Here is a 20259-nt window from a genome sequence, read left to right on the forward strand (position 1 = left end):
AAAGTGTTTTGTGTTGAGTACAGAGTATATAGATTGCTTGGGATGAGAGCAAAGGTCTACCTAATCTGGTATCTCCTCTGTGATAGGGGCTAACAGCAAGTGGCCAAGAAAGAATAGAAACAAAGAACAATCATAGAGAGAAGTATTACTTAGTCATCAGCTAGTTGTGTCTCAAGGTCACAAGGAGGGTCTTTGTTTAATGAAAAGCCTTTTCTGTAAACTTCTGTGTATGTTTATTTGGTGGTGTTTTGTTTTGAAGGCTGTGTGTGGTTTTTTCTTTTCTTTTTTTTTTTTTTTTTTTTTTTTTTTTTTTCAACTACAGCACTCTGGGACAGTGAGTTCCATGGCTGAATTCCTTGTGAATGAGGACCTTTGTTTTGAACTCACACAGATGATAGTTCACTCACTCTTATTTGGGTGAGCGCAATAAAAGTCATTCCTGATTCACGTTTTTGTGCTATTCATGATTTGGCTCTCCCTATTTTGTCCCCCATGCTCCCCGTGGTCATTCCCCTTTAGGATGAGGAATTACATCCCAGGTACAGCTGGTTATGCTAGCACGTATGGAAAAGTAGTTACGGGTGGGAGTTGCCACTGGTGAGGATTGTTTCTTGTAGAAACCAGGGTTTGGCCTGGTGCTTCTTGGTGCTCCTAAAGCATACTAATGTACTTGTTCATACCAAATGTTGGCAGAGTAGTAGTGAATTTATCCATATGTGTATATCCACAGGCCTTGAAAAGCTACATGTAAATACACTGGTAAAAAGTGATACAGAGCTGTTATATGGAAATGAAGGATAGCCGTACTACTTATAAGTGGTTGCACTACAGCCCAAGAGGTAATAACTTGAAAATGAGGTTAGTGTGCCTTATTAGTTAAGCAATTGAGTATGAACTTCAGTGCTCTGATATCGTTAAAGGAGTGTTTTATTCTTTGATGTACTAATGGGGAAGAGTAACTTCATCCTTAAATGTAGCACAGCTCTGGTATTATAACCTCAGTTCTGAGGTTATGGGAGAACAGTTAAAAGTATCTTGGAAATCTGGAGCCATTTCATGATACTGGGCAAGCGTCTTGCAAGCACAGTTCTTACCAGCAGTATGTGTAACCAAGGTGCAGGAAAATTAACCCAGTTTGGAAAAAAAATATGGCACACATGGAAGAAAATCCTCAATCTTGGGTTGTCTGACACAGATCTGGAGGCCTGACCTTATTTAGTTTTAGAAAGGAAAAGAATGAAGCTGTTCTAGTAGGAGGTGACAGGGTGTTGAGTCTCTACTTTTCTACAGAGATCTACAGGAGGCTTTTAATAGTGTACCTGCACAGGGAAAGAAAATCAAATGTCAATAGGATTCAGAGTATAATAACTACAAAATGATATTAGGAAGTTGAAGTTGAAAAGTAGTCTGATGTGATAGCTATTACAGGCATGGTGTTTTTTTAAACATGAAATTCCAGATTGGATGGATCTCATGTATGCTTTTGTTAATGCTTGAATCACAGGTTTCTTCTGTGGCCTGCACTGTGCAGGAGGTCAGATTTCTTAAAGGAAATCTAAGTCTTCAGACTAGTAAGTTTGATAGTAGCAAGTGTAAGGAAACGGCAAACGGGTTTGCCTGAACGTTTGTTCTTCATTTGTCTCCCTTGGGTAGTCCTCTGGTCAGGCACTAGAATGTCTTAAGATGGCGACTAGACTCATGTTTCTGCATCGTAAATTATCCCTGCTCTTTGTTTTGGAAGGAACAGGTGGAATACCTCAGGGGTTTCTATTTGCTAATTGTGTTTGGTAGCATTTTTGTTGTTAGCAGCTGTAATTGGTTGGTGCTTGTGTCACATTCTTTAACATCTCACTGGGCGAGCTTCATTCTAGTTCCTGTTGGAAATGTCTTTTGAGATAATGCTGTGAATTTGTGCTGGTGCAATGATGGCCTGTTAAGCAGAGGCTTTTGCAATATAAAGCGCAAAGGTGTTTACCCTCTTAGCTGGATTTTACTTTTTCTTTCAGGTGTCCTGAAAAATGGCTGATGATATTGATATTGAAGCAATGCTTGAAGCTCCTTACAAGAAGGTGAGAAAAATGTGCCATTGAGGTCCTGCTTACCTTAATTTAGCATTATACATGAAACTACTGCTGAACTGTAAACTAACATCCCTGGAGCCCTCGTGATTTATCTTACTGGAGATGCATTACATGTAACTTGCAAGTAAATATATGCTGTTAATGTAATTATATTGTGCAGTAGTTTCACTTCAGCGTGATGAATAAATGCCCATCTATCTCTCTTTGTAGACTTGCCTAACGATATCTCACCTCTACTCCCATGAATTCACCTTTGATTCCAGTGTGAACTGTCAATCATAAGGTAGTAATTGAGTGACGTATCGCTGTACCGTGGTCCCCTAGGTTTAAAAACAAAACAAAAACCAACCAACAACAAAAACCAACCAACCCAAAAACAAAAAACCCAAACAAACAAACAAAAAACAAACCAAAAACCTCTCCTAAAATTGCCAGGTCCAGTTTGGTATAGCAACAAGGTGAATGCAGTGGTTTGGGAAAACAGCAGGGTTCCAAGAATAACCTTTTCACCAGTCCCATGGCAAGTAAATATTTGAACGGTCTGCTCAGTGCAAGAAGAGTGAGACTTGCTTTTAATGCAGAAGACTGGTGATGGTTAATCTTTTAACAGAGCAGGTGGAAATCAATTGCTGAGTGGACGAATTACCTAAATTCTTGGATCCCTGAATAGAACATTCTTAGCAAGTAAAAGACAGTATCACAGTCTGCAGTGTCATTTAAAAAAAAAAAAAAAAAAAAGCTCTTGTATTCTTCTGTCCTAGTTGTTCAATTAGTAAATGTCAATTTTGATGCAAATTTTTTTATTGATTAGTGTAGTGACTTCTCTTACCCAAACCAGCAGTGAATGAATACTGTCTTTTTTGTTTTTCACCAAATGGTGGTAAAGTGTTAACATCATGCATGCTTTAGCACTGGTTTCACAAGTAATGTATATAAAGTTTAAGTCATTTAGTAATTGTTCTTCTGATGTAACCATTGTGATTAAATTGTAAAGCAAGTATATAAACTACATAGCAGCTATTGTTAGCCTATTCTGCAGTGTTTCTTACAACCATCTCATGAATTTTGGATGAGCATTTGTAAGTTTTAAATGGTATAGTTTATGTAATATTTAGTAGTTACATAAAATCTTGAAGAGTAATTTGTAAATTGTTATGTTAAAATTCTTGTGTCCTGGTTTAACATGGATATTTTCCATGTAAACAGGTATGGAAATAGGGAATGTTTAGGCTGGACTGGTGGATTATTGATGACTTTCTTGGGAGTCGACGTTACTAAAGCAGTGTGAATCCCTGTTTGCTTCAGGGCGAGATGTGTGACAGAGGTGGCATCAAGCTCTTACAACCCTTCAACGAAAATGAGTGAAGATCTCGGGAATGGCATCGGTCACAGGAAATCGATAGTGGCTGGCTGCTAGCATAGCCACTGGGGCTTAGGCAGAGATAATAGCCTTGGTGCTGATCCGAGGGGCACGCAAACCTTAAACTTCCTCTTACATTTTATAGAAATAACTTAACCACTTGAATGCTGAATTCTACAGGATAATTTAGCCTCTAAACCATGTAAGGAAGTATCTACAATTTAATATACACTTTTAAATGATGTAAGTTTTGCATTTTATAATTGTATGACTTAAAAATTAAGCAGCAAAGTGGTTAAAGATGGCTAACTAAATTATCTAAATCTTTCCACGTTAAACTGTAAACAAGTAATTTAGTATTAAAATTTTTGTTTTGTATTTTCTTATTCCTATTCCCATTACCCTTTGACCACTTGAAATGTTTCCGCTTCGTCCTCACGATGTTCTTCTATCAACCCTGCTTAGGATGAGAACAAATTGAGCAGTGCCAATGGCCACGAAGAACGCAGCAAGAAGTAAGTATTTTCCCATACTTTGTTTTTGAGGGAGGGGGCTATTTTTCTTTAAAAAAACAAAACAAAACAAAAAACAACTTGAATGCATGTCATTAATGTCCAAGGAAATAAATTGGAATAGCTTGATACTTGCATTTACTGCAGTTGCAGAAATTATGAAATTTTCTTCTTTCACAAATATAGTTACACCCTTGTCAGTGATGTCATCAAATCTGTGGAAACATTTATTGTTTTAACATCAGATAAAAATACAGACTTGGTAGGTTCAGCATGATTTCATCTCTTGATTTTTTTTGTTTGTTTTAGCAGTGCAGTAAAGTTTGCACTTTAAAAATTGTTTGGTATGAAATTTTAAGCAATTTAGAACAGTTCAAACCGTTTAAAGATGCAGTTGCTTTCTTGAAAGGTTTAGTCGCAGAATCACAGAATATTAAGGATTGGAGAGGACCTTGAAAGATCATCTAGTCCAATCCCCCTGCCAGAGCAGGAACGCCTAGATCAGGTCACAGAGGAGCCTGTCCCAGTGCTGTGTTACCATCAATGTGAAGAAGTTTTGTCTCATTTAAGTGGAACCTCCTATATTCCAGCTTGCACCCATTGCCCCACTGTATCGTTGGATGTCACCAAGAAGAGCCTGCCTCCATCCTCCTGACACTCACCCTTTACATATTTATAAACATTAATGAGGTCACCCCTCAGTCTCCTACAAGTTAAAGAGACCCAGCTCCCTCAGCCTCTCCCCATAAGGGAGATGTTTCACTCCCTTAATCATCGTTGTGGCTCTGCGCTGGGCTCTCTCAAGCATTTCCCTGTCCTTGAACTGAGGGGCCCAGAGCTGGATGCAGTATTCTGAATGTGGTCTCCCCAGGGCAGAGTAGAGGAGAAGGAGAACTTCTCTTGCCCTATTACCCACAGCCCTTCTGATACACCCCAGGATGCCACCGGCCTTCTTGGCCACAAGGGCACAGTGCTGGCTCATGGTCATCCAGCTGTCCACCAGGATCCCCAGGTCCCTCTCCACTTCACTACTCTCCAGCAGGGCAGTACCCAACTTATACTGATGTCTGGGGTTGTTCTTCCCCAGATGCAGGACTCTATACTTGCCCTCTTTATATTTGAGTATTTTAGTCCTTGATTTATTAATTCGCGTAACAGCTGTTTTAAGTGTTTTCTTTATTTGTAATCCTTTTTTTTTTTTAAAAAAAAAATCACACTAGAACTTTTTTAAAGAACCATATTATAAGCACACATTCCTTAGGAAGCATTGCTGAAGTGTGCCATTCTTAACTGGTCAGTGACTTAATTCCAGGGTTGGAATACCAACATCAGACTTACGCTGTGAACATCATTCTCATGTTGAATATTGAGACCCCCTGAAACTCTGTCAAAATCAGCTCCTACCAATATTTTTGTTTGGAATTCTTGTCTTTTCAGAATACGTAAATAGCTGACATGTAAAAGCCTGCTTTAGTTTGAATGACTAGCCCCAAAATATAAAGTGAGATCAAAAGTAAAATAGTGTTTCCTCATTTTTGGAACTGATTCTCACTGGGTTTGTGGTAGATGAGTTGAATACTAGAATACATTTCAGCTTATAGCCTCTCAGATATTAAAGTGATGGCATTTTTCTTTTTGCTCACAGTCCCATTTTCAGCTTGGTCCTGTACAATCTGAGTTTATTTTTAATTGAGACAAAGGGTAAATTAAGTTCAGGAAAAAAAAAAAAAAGGTTACATCATTCTGAAACAGAAGAAAGTTCAGGTGTTTTGATACCATTAGTCTTGCAGACTGTTTTGTGTGCTTTTCTTTCAGCTGTTCTTTCAGCTTTCCTGATAGTACCCATGTGCATATTCAAAAATATTGATCCTGTGGTGTACCCTTGTTTCAGTTTTGGAGTAGTTACTCCAACTTACTGTATTGCAGTTTTGTGATAGCATGGAGCTTTTTGTCCCAGAGTTGAGATTTTTATGATGCTGTTTTTCACTTAAATCTTGAAAAAATAACACCATTTTGTAAATGCCAAACATCAACAGCTAAAAATGAACATTAATTTCATCTTACAGCAATAGTGATCAAATAATGCTACATTTGTGTTAGGTTCTTAATCTCTTTAGTTTCTCTACAATTTTACTATGTGTCTGTACTATCTATCCAATTTAATTATGTTTGGAAGGTAGAACACAGATCTTCTTGAGAATCTTGGCTGTTAGGATCCTAGCATGCAAACAGGGTTCAGCTCACAGTGGGATAGTGAATGGCTGGTAACTTCTTACTGAAGTCTATCTGTAATTACTAGTTACGGTGTTGCTCGATATATTGAGCTACAGATAAAGTACCTTGAGCTCCAGATGATATTTTGGGGAACTATGATGATATGAGAGTAGGTGATTGAACAACTTCGCTCAGAGGTTGGTGAGGCACTGAAACAGGTTGCCCAGAGAAATTGTGGATGCCCCATTCCTGGAGGTGTTCAAGGCCAGATTAGATGAGGCCTTGGGCAACCTGATCTAGTGGGTGGTGTTCCTGTCTGTGGCAGGGGGGTTGGAGCTAGATGTACTTTAACGTCCCTTCAACCCAAGCCATTCTGTGATTTAAGGAGATAGTGGTAAGTTGTGGATCCTAGGAGAGAGACTACACCTCTAACACTGTCCTCTATTGTATTGCAGTAAGAAGTGTGGTTAAATGCCAGTGATGCAGATCATTCCAATGGTCGGGGTGGTGTGAAAAGGATTCCCAGTACTGGGTTTTGATGCTGCAGTTTCTCTGTACAAAAGTAATAGAGAAACTATTAGGTTATTGTAAAGGAGTCAACAAGTATTGAAACACCTGAATGTTTCACTTTATTATGGCCATCTTCTAGTTCTTAAAACCAAATGACCAAATTTCAAAGTTTGTCTTGAGGGATAATTACTAAGATAGTTGTAATGGGGCTTCCTAGGTAGAGATCAGAGAGCAAAAGCTGCTAATGATGATAGGGCTCAGTTATATGTGGAACTGAGAGATCTTTACTGTAGTAACTGAACCTAACTAGGAGTCTTAGTTTATAGATGGCAGTAGAAAGTAATAGCAAAGAAGAACTCTCTTTTGAAGAAGGGGATACAAAGATTTTAGATGTAAAAGTGTAGTATGCATATGTAGATACCTTAAAAACTGGGAGATGGGAAACTTTTGCAGGCTGAGACTGAGATAGGGGAAAAAAAAATCCACGGATAATCCAAATGTAGTATGCAAGAATGAAACAGTGGCTCATTGATTCTCAAATATGAGATACAATTGACTTAAAGGTACGCACCAAACCTGTAAGAGCCACAGATGTAGAAAAGCAAGTGGCTTAGCAAGGAGTGGAGTAGCAAGTAGGAATCTTAAAGTAGAAGCAAAACTCTTAGGCAACATGCTAAAACTGGTGGCAGACTATCAGCAGAAACAGCCTTCCTTTTCCTCACTTTTTTTTTTTGGTGTTTTGTTGTACTTTGCTATAAAAATAACGAGTTATTCTTAGCTTTGTCATGGTATATTTAAAATCTTTGAGAGATGACACATGAACTACTGCATTTAGTACACACTAGTTCTAATACACTAAATAATTTTTCAGTCCTGTTACTCTAACTGTAAGCATGCTTTGATTACAAAAATAAATTGAACAAAAATGTTTCAGAGCACTTTATCTTGCTCATGATGAATTTTAAAAGGTTTCTGATGTTCTTAACCACCCATTTAACTAAAAGATTGATACAAATAGCAAGAAGTAGCAGCTTTTTCTTATTAATGTCTCTAGCGTTCTGTTAGAAGAGCTGTAGAATGCGTATAAATAATGGAACTGATGATACTGAGCTGCATTTGTAACAAGAGTTGCTTTTCCCTTCCCTTCTCAGGAGAAAAAAGAGCAAGAGCCGAAGTCGAAGTCATGACAGAAAGAGGAGCAGAAGCAAGGAACGCAAGCGGAGCCGAGACCGGGAAAGAAAAAAGAGCAGAAGCCGGGAAAGGAAGCGGAGCAGAAGCAAAGAACGCAGACGCAGCCGTTCTAGAAGTAGAGACCGCAGATTCAGAGGCCGCTATAGAAGTCCCTAGTAGGTTACTTACGTCAAATTGCATGTGTCTTGCCTTAGTGTACGATGTGAGAGCTTAAAGTCTCATGGTCTTTCTATATTGGCTGCTAATTGCCTCAAGGAAGGGAGTGAGAGGTTAAGGCTGAAGATGGTTCAGTAAATATGGGGAAAAAAAAGAGGAGGACAGTGACATACCTCATTCCTCTTACTAGTTTTCATTTTTATCTAAATGCAGTATTCCTGTCAGTACTCTGGGAATGCAGACAAAAATGCTGGAGGTCTCAGGGTCTCATTTGGCACGAAGCCACCTACATGTTGGTGTTTTCATACTGCAAATATGCTGCATCTGCAGGCTGTGCATGGCATTTCCTGTGCTGTCATCAGTCCTGTGTACTGATCAGCCCTGCTCTGTGTTTCAACCTGGTATGTCTTTTTGGTATGAGGACTTCTGGAGCTCTGGGCTTCAGCTCCAAAGATAGCAGCAATGCACAGTTAGCTTGTGTTCTGTAGCTTTTTGGCACCTGCAGAATTACAGGAGGTAGCTGGAGTGTGGTGCTGTTGAGGCTCCAGGCTGCCTTATTAACAGAGGAGCCCCAGTCAAGATCTCTTGCCCTCCTTTCTGTTGGGGCCTGCCAGTCCTCTTATTTCTGATGTGGTGGTGTATGAAGGAGAATGCTGCTCTTCTGATGAGTTAGCTGGGAGTCAGTGCCTTCTGTTTGTGGTGGAAGGGTTTTCTTTGTTTTCCTGTCATCACTGGATACAAGTTCTCCACCTGGAGAAATTCAGGAGCTTCAGCATCCTTGTCATCCGAAATATATTCCCTTAGGTAGAAGCTGAAAGTATGCATGTTACTACAATAACCCGTGCCTATTTTGATGCATCCAGGTGTGTTGTACAAGGAAGGTATACAATTATGAGAGGATTTCTGCATTCTTATGGTATTTCTCCCTAGCTGTTCCGGGTAATTACTTTGCTATTGAAAGATAGTGAACAAAAAGACCAGATATTCTAGTATGCCCTAGAGGGAGGCTACTAGAATACTTATTGGTTTGGCAACATTGCATTCTTTACTTCAATAACCAAGTAGAATTCAGCTTTTAAATCAGCTTAGTGTAAGAGAGAGAGAGGGCAACTAACTGCCTGCATCCCAGAGGCATTGGCAGTGATTGTTGGGTGGCCAGCAGTTAGCTGTAGTTCCTCTGCAGCTCATGGATGATGCTTCTGAAACGATAGATGTGTGGAGATGACATTAAAATTCTAGGGTTTGTTCAGAAGATACAAAAGAGAAGGACCTCCTTTGGAACAAAAAAAAGGCTCTGCATTGAAGTTCTGTACAGTGGATGCTGACCTTTGGGAAGTCATTAGTTCTGGAGGGGAAGTCTCCTGCATCACAAGCCTCCTTTCTTCATCTACCTTTGAATCTACCAAAAATGATGCTTCCATGTGAGGAAAGATTCTCTATTAGCAGTGCAATTAGATCCATGTTTGATAAGTGACAAGCAGACTGCCTAATGAAATTAAAATATCACCTGTTGGAGAGTTCACATCTGGAGTCTCACCTTGTGGGGCTGTTCAGACAGTTCTGAGTTGGCGTTACTGCAGGTGGTGTTGGCTGCTGCATCTAGTTGAGAATACTTCCTGGTTGTATTCTTTGCTCATTCTTCATCCTCTGATCTTTAAACTGGAAGATGTTCTCGCTGCCAGTGGTCACGCATCTCTGCAATGCTGGAGAGTGGATGTCTGTATAGTGTAGATAACGGTGAAGGAAAAGGAGAACAGTGTGGCATGGAGAACTTGAGGACGTTGAATTTGTTGTCTTGAAGTGTGATATAGTCATAAAACATGGTAACTTTTCAAAATTGTGGTTGGATTTCATTTATGAGTATTTTAGTAGGTTTACTTGGCAAAGTTTTGGTAGTGGGGGGCCATAGGGGTGGTTTCTGTGAGAAGAATCCAGAAGCTGCACCACACTAGATAAGGGCCCCACCACTGGCCAGGGACAATAAGCGATGTTGTTTGTGCCTCTGTGAGAGCATATTTAAGATAGATTAAAAAAAAAAACAAAAGCAACTGCTGAGGAGCAGCAGCTGGGAGAAGAGTGAGGAGTGAGAGTGAGGAGTGAGAAAGAGCACTACAGACACCGGGGTCAGTGAAGAAGAAGGGCAGGAGTTCCTCCAGGTGCTGGAGAAGTTCTCCTCTGGCAAGGCCCATGGTGAAGCAGGCTGTCCCCCCACAGCCTATGGAGTACCATGGCGGAGCAGATCTGCACACTGCACCCTTGGAAGGGACCACAGTGGAGCCGGTGGATGTGGCCTGGAGGAGGCTGCGGCCTGTGGAGAACCACCACAGGAGCAGGTTCCATGCTGGAGCTGCAGCCTGTGGAGAGGGGACCACGCAGGAGCAGGTGACCTGGCAGGAGCTGCTGCCTGTGGGAAGCCCACGTAGGATTAGTTCAGGAAGGACGGCATCCTGTGGGAGGGACCCCACGCTGGAGCAGGGACAGAGTGACTGAGGAGTGTTGTAGACTGACTGTAACCCCCCTGCACTGCTCAGGGGAAGGAGGTGGAAGAGGGTGGATGGGGGGGAAAGGAGTCTTTGGTTTCTTTCCTTTGTTCCTCACTTCTCTAGCTTGTTAGTAATAGGCAATAAATCTTGGTGTCTCCCTACTCTGAGTTTCTTTTGTCCATCACAATAATGTGAAAGCTGAATCTTTACTAGTTGTCTTCTCATCATGCAGGTTTAGGAAAATGTTTACCTAGCTGTGCTTTTGTTATATGTGGGGCTTCATACATTTGATTTATGAAGAAGGGAACCCCCAGACATAAAGATTAATTGCTTGTGAATCAGTGCTTTATTATGTATGAAGCATGAACCGGAGAATGACTGCAAAAAGTTCTTGCAGAGGCAGTAGGAGAAAAAATTTCCGAGATCTACAGTTTTACAAGCAGATCTCTGTAGAACAACGCAAAGAAATGCATTTGTCAGATACTGTTGAAAAAAGATCTTCAGAAGTTCACTCAGGCCATCATACTGCCTCAGCTTCTGAGGCCTTCCTGTTCACTCTGTTATGCCTTTACTTTGCTGTTTTTTTTTTAATGTTCCTCCCCATCTGTCTTGTAAATACTGCTTGTTTGTCAAGTGTGAAGATGGATGCATTTTTTTCATGATCAGAAGTCATGCATTATTTGAAAACTTACTCTTTATCTTATTTTTTTTTTCCACTGGGTTTGAGCAAGTATGTAATAAGAAATTATTTCTTGGTATTTCCTTAAAAGTCATGGTCTTGGTTGTTAACCCTTGGTTAGTTGGTCTGCATGTTACATTCTGAAGATGAGGCTCACTGTAGTCAGTCATGCTGCATATGAATTGAAATGTACAACACAGTGTGAAGGTACAGGGGTAATTCCTTCTAATAAACCTCTAAAACCAGTGTTGATGTTTCCAGATGCAGCTTTTGGCAGTACATATTACAGACACTGGAGAACCTGAATAGGTGCTCCCAGCAGCCATTCATTGAACTTGAGTAGGAACTGTAGTATTTTACTGAAGGCATTTTGCAGCAGCTGTTCTCATCCACCATACTACCTAGTATGTGCCTGTTTGTTTTTTTGTTTTTTTCTTGTATGTTCTTTTCTTTGTATGCTCTCATAACAAATAGTTAATAAACTGTCTGATTCTTCCCTCCTCCCCCGCCCCCCAGTGGTACACAGAGCCATCTTTTCTTTCCCTGAAGTGGGTCAGCATGGTTTTGGATTTTAGCCTGCTACTTCCACTTGTTCCGGTGTCATGGCATGTTTAGAATGGGCATCCTCCTTGTCGTGGATGCTGAGCTTAACTGTCAGCATTGCTGTTCCCCTGGATAGGAAAAAGACCTGGCTGGCTACATGGATTAAGTGAAAGACAACTTAATGTCTTCAGACCACTGTATCTTTGAGGGTGTCTTCATATCAATTTATAGCCTCAGAAGAAAGAATTAATTCTGTGCAGATGAAAAGGCTGAACACCCCCCCACCCCCCAGCATTCAGTTTGTGCAGTAGTGCCCCTGCTGCTCAGTTGATACGCACGAAGAATGTTAACAGGTGGTGGTCTTTGCTTTGGATCTACAAGGAGATCAAGTTCAGGGAGAACATGATACATGTAGGAGGAATCTTACTACTTGCGTCACAGTTTGTTACTCTCTGCTGTGATAACTAGCAAGAGGACTGCCTCAGTGTGGAGGGAATGGTCAGATGACCATCTGTTGTAATAGCCTCTCTGAGGCCTGGTGAACTAAAATTAAAATCAGCCAAGAGATTGAATTCCTATTGTGGTGGCATAACTATGTAAGGTTTACTGGCTTAAATGGTTCTGTGCTTTGATGTCCGTTAAAAACTTTACTTAAAGGAAGCTTCATTTATATATATGTAGTGCTTGGTAGTGGTTGCAGTTGAGTCAAAGACTAGTGAATTTCCAAGAATCTTTCACTTGCTAGTATCTGCAAGCAGCTACTTGGGTTTCCACTTGCATCTTAAACCTCATGAAGCTTTCAGTTTTAAGATGTTATACCTGAGTGATTAGTTCTGCCAGCACTACTTTGCTCAAAATTGAGGCTGTGTTCCAGGCGATAAAGGCACTGCTTTGCTGTCATCATCGGAATGCATGTGGACAAATGTATAAATAAGATCACAACAATAACTGTAGTTCAGAGTACTCTGCATACACAAATGCTGTCTGGCTCTGGCTTCAGTTCTTTCTTGGAATCCTGCATATTCTGAGTTTTTTTTGTGATGCATATGAACCTGAGCAGGAAGCATATTGTATGCGTGGTGGTTTAGAGTGTTATGCATAGCTTATGCATGCTATGGGCAATGCTAATGAAAATGTTTACAAGTTCAACTGGAAGGGTGGGTGAATGCTGTTAATGTATTGTGAGTACAAGCAGGAAATCTTGAATTCAGTTACTCTGGTAAGTAATGTCTGTCTTTGCTTTTGCCGTAGTTCTGGTCCAAAATTCAACAGTGCCATCAGAGGGAAGATTGGTCTGCCTCACAGCATCAAATTAAGGTTCTGAGTTTTCTCTACTTTTTACTGCATCATTAATATGTTTTCTTTATAGTAAGACCAGTATATTTGAAGTTTTTTGGTAATCTTGTTGTTAATCTCTTTACAGCAGACGAAGATCCAGAAGCAAAAGTCCTTTCAGAAAAGACAAGAGTCCTGTTAGGTAGTTATTTTTTGCAAGTTTACTTTTTTTACCCACCCTCAAGTGAAGCTGGAAAAGTAATGCTGAAATAATGCACGACCACTTGCTGTCTGACATACAGTCACAAGTAATGCTGGAATTACTCATTCAGAAAGCCCATGAAAGGAGAGCATTAAAAATAGGTTGTTTTCTCCCTCCCTGTGTTACAAACTGCCACCTCCCCTCCAATTATCAGTGTACAATTGCAAATAATATCAGTTTGCAAAACATGTCTTGCTTTGCTTGTCATATTCCTGTATTTCCAAGCTTTCACAAGTTAATTCTAATTAATGTTAAGTAGCTTTTCTGTTAAATCTTACTAATACTAAATAGAGAATTAAAAAGTACTGTGAAAATGCCTTTTTTTTTTTTTTTTTTCTAATCACTATGGATGTTATTTGTAGAGAAGCCAGGTAACTTTGAAATCCAGAAAGTGCTTATTCATTCTTAAGCTTTTCAATTAAGGGGCTTTGATTTAGATAGCTGCTAGTAAGATTATTTGCTATATTAATACAGCTAAACTTAAACAATCCTGCACGCTTTTTCACTTACTAGTAAAGTCTTACTGAGATAATTTAAAATTTTCTTGCGTATTCTCAGTGGTTTTTTAACATAGATACATCTAAGTATAAAGAATTACACTACTGAAAACTCAATCCAGGATCTGGCATATTAATTCTATCCTGTACTTAAGTGCAAGTCTTCTTTTTTTTTTTTTTTTAGCATTGAATCTTCAACAGTTTAAAAGTGATGCATCTGACTGATTTCAGCTGGTGTTCAGTATTAAAATAGAACACTGATCTCTTCTAGTGTCTGGGCTGACAGTAATTATTCACTATTCATGCTTTTTTTCTGGGTTAACAAGCTAAAACTATAAAAAGGTGAGGACTGGGGGTTCTGTTTGTGTAGATGTCAGTGTTCATGCTCTGACTGAAGTGACTGGCTGTATATAACGCTACAGTTTACAAAGCCAGTAAAAAAAGAAAATACTGCTTGTCTGACTGTTTAGATGGCTGGTCTGTGATAATTAATCCTGTTTTCTTTGTTTTCCTGTCCTTTCATCTCATCTTCTCAACTGCATACTCCTTAGTGGTACTCTTACCTGTTCAAGAGAGTAGCAAATTGACAGTCTCTGCTTAGGTGGGGCTTCTGAACTTAAAATACAGTTTCCCAGTCACACTTAATGCTTACAGTCGTGCTTTTCCAGTCATGCTTAATGTTTACACAACGTTTATTCACATTAAAGAAATGTTACATTAGTATTAGGTTTTCAATTCTTGTCCTTTTTTAATATCGCAGGTGGTTTTTTACCACCAGACTTCAAAACACTGATACCCCTGCATGGCTAAAAGTTTAAATGAGTTATCTTAGGTTATTTTTTAATGTACCTTTCTGCTTTTCAGAGAACCTATTGATAATCTTACCCCTGAAGAGAGGGATGCTCGAACAGTATTCTGCATGCAGCTAGCTGCGAGAATTCGACCAAGAGATTTGGAAGAATTTTTCTCTACAGTAGGGAAGGTAATTATAGGGAAGTTAAAGTGATTCTGAATACTTCCTCAAGTTATCCTAGTTCAGGATTGATATTCTACAGAATGGTAAGCTAGTGGCTTTCTGGAGATTCTTGTACAGGAAAGTAACTTACCAAGAGTTAATGATTCATCGTGTTATGTGATGCAAAATACCAGGGATGCATTTCTGGTTCAAACAACTTCAGTTTTCAGAACTTCTGGTCTTTTGCAGGTGGGCCTGGCAGTTGCAGTATAGTATTAATTTTAGCTTAACTTCTAATTTTGAAAAATAGTATCTATTCCATGAGCTGTAAGGTTCTGGTATAAAGCATTATAGTGCTGCAGGTGTTCTATCAACCCTTTTCCTGTGGCATTCAACTACATTCAACTTTGAATCATAGCTTTTAATGCTAGCTTTCTGGGATGTGTTTGTTAGGATAGTTAGATGCTATTCTAGATTTGCAGCATGGTTACAAAGCTGTTGTCTTTGCAAGTAATTGTTTGTTAATATCTCTCTGGGAGTTGGACTGTATTGGCTCTTTTCCTGGTGTAACTCTATCTGTAACATCGTGTCTGTACTTGTCTTTTAGGTTCGTGATGTGCGAATGATTTCTGATAGAAATTCCAGGCGTTCAAAGGGAATTGCTTATGTAGAATTTGTTGATGTTAGTTCAGTACCTCTGGCAATAGGACTAACTGGACAGAGAGTCTTGGGTGTACCAATTATTGTACAAGCATCACAGGTAAGGACTTGAAAACCTAACTTTTTAACCATGTTGAGTGGTTATTCTGTTATCTTGCTAGTAAAGTTAATATTTGAAAATTTGATTGTCATTGAACACTTGGAAAACCATAACAAGAATGGTTAAATAATTTATAAATGGACTTTGGGTTCCAGTAGCTGACAGACAAATTAAAGCAACTCAAACTGGTAAAAGATGCATTTTGAAATTAATGATGCTAAGAAAACAGTAATAACAAAATTGTGATAGTGTTACAAAATCATAGTATATAGTATGTGTATGTATATAAAAAAGCAAAGTGACAATTTACTAGGCACAGGCCAGAATTTTGCACGAAGTCGTCCAGTTTGAAGACTTGAGACTTGTATCTCTATACTTTTGTCATGGTTTTGGCTTTTGTATTTTAAATTAGTCAGGTAGGCAGTATGCAGATAATTGAAAATATTATTATTATTTTACATAATTTTTCTTTTTTTTTTTCCATAGGCAGAGAAAAACAGAGCAGCAGCAATGGCAAATAATTTGCAGAAGGGCAGCGCTGGTCCTATGAGGCTCTACGTAGGATCGTTACACTTCAACATAACTGAAGATATGCTTCGAGGAATTTTTGAGCCATTTGGCAGGGTAAATTTTGATTTGGCACTGGTGGTGTTTACCTGAAAAACCTACATTAGATGTAGAGCACTCAAATATCTTCTGGAAATAATTAGCAACTGTAAAATGTTAGCTTCACGTCCTCAACTATTCTGTACCTCTGTGTCCACAAGTCTTTCGATACTGAGTTAGTATTTGAGAGCAAATGAGAACCACGATATGTGAGGTGGTCCAGTGATTTTTGACCTAATGGTCTTATATGATGGAAAGCTGAGAATGCAATGAGTACCTAAAATTACTTAGAATCAAGTCTTGTTCACTGTAATTTTGTAGTAGTTCAATCAGTTTCTGAAGGGTTCTGTCTTAATTTTTGATTCACATTGTTAACCTTTGCAGTGTGTCCCTTCCTGCCCTCTTCCCTTTCTTTACACTCCTGATCAGTGAGTCCCAGTTTATGAAACTGAGCAGATTGAATCTGAACTTTCCATTGGAGACCTAATAAATACTAGTACAGCACTGTGCTAACTAAGGCATCCTGGATATATCATTATTAGATAAAGTAAAGGTAATATATGCAGTACGCTGCTTAAATATTTTTTGTCAATCCCATTAATATTTTTCATACTGTTAAGACATTAACAGTGCTTCATAAATATCATAACAGTAATTTTCAGATGCTTTGTTGAGATTGAGTATGTGTATCTCTTTAATTCAGTTGCATGAAAGCCTAGAAAATTACAGTCGTTCATTAAATTGTAATTCACATGGCTGTTCTCATGTTTTTTTTCTCTCAAAGTCTGGCAGTAGGATTAATGTAGATTAGGAGGTTTACATAAAGAGCTGTGAAGGCTTTTTCCTTCTCTTAATTCCATGTACTCTGGTCTTAAGCTCAGTTCTTCCTCTCACTTCTGTGTTGCTGTCTCTTTCCAGCACTGTTTTCATGGCTCTAGGATGACTTATTGAATTTAAAACACACGAGTAACTACATTTTTAAGAGCTACCATATACCAATAATTATTCAAAACAGGCATGCTTCTCTTAAACCCTCTGGTCAGTTACGCAAACTGCATTTCTTTGTCAAATGGAGTTCCTTGGCACATGAGGTGCCATGACTATATTGTTTCAGTTAGTATTTCATAGAATGATAGAGTGGCTCGGTTTGAAAGGGACCTGAAAGATTATCTAGTTCCAACCCTCCTGCCATAGGGATGCCACCCACTAGACCACATTGCCGATCTAACCTGGCCTTGAACACCTCCAGGGATGGGGGATCCACAACCTCTCCGGGCCACCTGTTCCCATGCCTCACCACCCTCTGAATGAAGAATTTCCTCCTAACCTCTGATCTATATCTCTCCTCTTTTAGTTCCCCCTTGTCTTGTCATTATCCAATTGCACAAAGTCCGTCATTGTTTTTATAAGCCCCCTTTAAGTATTGAGAAGCCACAATGAGGTCACTCTGGAGCCTTCTCCAGGCTAGACAGCCCCAGCTCTCTCAGCCTTTGTAGGAGAGGTGCTCTGGCCCCTTGATCATCTTCATGGACCTCATCTGGACCCATTCTAACAAATTGATATCCTTGATGCTGTCTGCTCATTGTCTGCTAGAATGTCGCGTAAGACCAAGCCTCTGCCTGCAGCTGGAGTTCCTTTAAATAACAAGTTGTGTATCACCCTTATGTTTGCCTGTTTCAGTTTGTGTGTCAAAGTAAATATCTAGCTGCCTCTATACTAAGTTTGATTAGAGGAACGAATGAGGAACTGATTTAAAAAAAAAAGTGGTTTCACGTTAATGTATGTATATTTGGCAGACTGTCTACAGGTTTTGTTCCAAAATGTTTGGTAATTAATAGTCTTATTCTTATTTTTAGATCGAAAGCATTCAGCTGATGATGGATAGTGAAACTGGACGTTCAAAAGGATATGGATTTATTACGGTATGACTAGAATTATCAAACTTTATAGAGAACTTGAATATAACCTTTTCATGTAGCAAGTGTAGCTTGGTTAAATCTCACTTAAGTCTCATTTTAGAAATTTCTTGTTGTGTGACATGCAACAGTGGCCTGCCTTTCTTTCTTTTTGACAGTTCTTTATGGGTTTTATGATTGAACAATGCACATATTTAGAATGGAATAGCAGATTCGATGATCGGTGCCTGTAAAGCAATTCCATTTTTGCAGGCAAGGATACTAGCAAAAGCTACATTTTTCACAGTATTGTGAAAATGATCAAATTCAAGTTTTTATAGGGAAATCAAATTCCAGAGTCTAAAACTTAAGGTTGAAAACATCTTTCCTTTCCCCTTTGCGCTCGATACTTAATTTTCTGAACTTAGGTGTGTTAACTGACCTGACACCTGACAGTTTGTGATGAAAGAAATGTCTCTGCCTGGGACCTTTGGCACTTGGAGACAAATAAATCAGGCCTGACTTCATAACTGATACTTGATGCTTTTAATGCTGACAACATACTTACATTTTTAATTCCTGATGCAGAACATCTGCTAGGAGTAGTGAGTAAATGCATAACAGTTACAAAATTATGAAAGAAGTGACTGTCCTTGGAAAGTGTTAAAAGACAACTGCAGCCATGACTTTTGTTGACAGCAGTATCTAGATATTCTAGCTTCAACAATAATATGTTGTGTATGTACCCAACCTCATCTGTGTTTGGTTAAAACTGAAAATATGGAGCACATCTATGGTAGCTTGTAGCTATTGTTATTTTTAATGTAATGTTTTTCACGTTTATGTAACTGGATCTCAAATGTAACAAAAGTGCTGCTGAGTAGTGCAGGCAATATTACTAAATATATATTTTTCCAATCTACAGTTCTCAGACTCTGAGTGTGCCAAAAAAGCTTTGGAACAACTCAATGGATTTGAGCTGGCTGGTAGGCCAATGAAAGTTGGGCACGTAACTGAGCGCACTGATGCTTCCAGTGCTAGCTCATTTTTGGACAGTGATGAGTTGGAACGGACTGGAATTGACTTGGGAACAACTGGTCGCCTTCAGTTGATGGCAAGGCTTGCAGAGGGTATGTATGGGGATAAATAAGAAATGCATGAAAATACAGTTTTGCAGAATTTGGATTAATGCATCCCAACAAATATTCTGCATGTAACAATTTGTAAGCAATAGTAATTTTTGAAAATAGTAATTTCTGATACTTCAGTTACTGCATCCATGACTGAGTAAAAAGTGCTTGCTACAAGGTGTATGTTCTTGTGCCCTTTTCAGGTACTGGTTTGCAGATTCCCCCAGCTGCACAGCAGGCTCTGCAGATGAGTGGATCATTGGCATTTGGAGCTGTGGCAGGTAAGAAATAATTGCCTAAATATTTTAGAAAAATAAATAATTATAATTTTGAGATGAGGTACCAAAATCCATCTTCTGATCTTTTAAGATGGAAACATAGATACCACAGCATGTTTTACAAATTGTGGAAGTTCTCAAATCCATGAGCATATAAACAGTGTATAACAGCTTTGATGGGTGTGCTTCATTTTATGTTACTTTTGGCAAATCTATTCTAGTTCATTTAATTCATCCCAAGCCTTCATCTCTTTCTTTACTATTCACAGTTCTACTGCAGTGTAAATATTGACTGTTAACACTGTCAGACTCATTGTAAGGGGATTGACCCTCTGCAGAATCCCTTCTGAAGAAACAGAACTGTACCAGGGGCAGGAAGGTTAGTGGGACTTCATGGAGGAATGTTACAGTAGTTATGGTTAATAGAATCACAGAATGACTTGGGTTGGAAGAGACCTTAAAGACTATCCAGTTCCAACCCCGCTGCCATGGGCAGGGATGCCACCCACTAGACCATGTTGCCCAGGGCCTTGTCTAGCCTGGTCTTAAACACCTCCAGGGATGGAGCATCCACAATCTCTCTGGACCACCTGTTTGAGTGCCTCACCATCCTCTGAGTGAAGAATTTCCTCCTAACCTCTAATCTGAATCTCCCCTCTTTTAGTTTAAAAACATTCCCCCTGCCCAAGAAAAAAAAGTCGCTCTCCATCTATTTTATAAGCCTGCTTTAAGTATTGAAAAGCTGCAATGAAGTCTCCCTGGAGCCTTGTCTTCAGGCTGAACTGTCACAGCTCTCACAGCTTTTCTTCATAGGAGAGGTGCAAGACTCTATATTTGTCCTAGTGAGGTGGATGCTGTACATCAGGGTATCT

At 39.3% G+C, this 20259-nt stretch overlaps 1 protein-coding gene across 9 annotated transcripts in view; it reads left to right on the forward strand.

Annotated features, from left to right (window-relative positions):
- RBM39 (RNA binding motif protein 39) overlaps positions 1–20259 on the forward strand; it is a 31938-nt gene that overhangs the window by 1591 nt on the left and 10088 nt on the right. For 3 of the 9 annotated variants that reach the window (XR_014318602.1, XR_014318603.1, XM_082773157.1), the window contains exons 2-12: positions 2007–2069; positions 3907–3956; positions 7829–8023; positions 12981–13046; positions 13153–13206; positions 14628–14745; positions 15326–15478; positions 15965–16102; positions 17941–18006; positions 18905–19109; positions 19313–19390. Coding sequence is in view for 7 of the 9 variants with exons in the window: in XM_082773157.1 (XP_082629283.1) it covers positions 2019–2069; positions 3907–3956; positions 7829–8023; positions 12981–13046; positions 13153–13206; positions 14628–14745; positions 15326–15478; positions 15965–16102; positions 17941–18006; positions 18905–19109; positions 19313–19390 (1174 nt within the window). In the remaining 2 variants the exon portion in view is untranslated. Of the gene's footprint in view, positions 1–2006; positions 2070–2291; positions 2365–3287; positions 3644–3906; positions 3957–7828; positions 8024–12980; positions 13047–13152; positions 13207–13965; positions 14106–14627; positions 14746–15325; positions 15479–15964; positions 16103–17940; positions 18007–18904; positions 19110–19312; positions 19391–20259 lie in introns of those variants that run through there. The other 6 variants (XM_082773158.1, XM_082773161.1, XM_082773162.1 and 3 more) reach the window with 6 other exon arrangements.

This window comes from Aythya marila (assembly GCF_965140915.1).
Source record: "Aythya marila genome assembly, chromosome: 16".
Lineage (NCBI taxonomy): Eukaryota > Metazoa > Chordata > Aves > Anseriformes > Anatidae > Aythya > Aythya marila.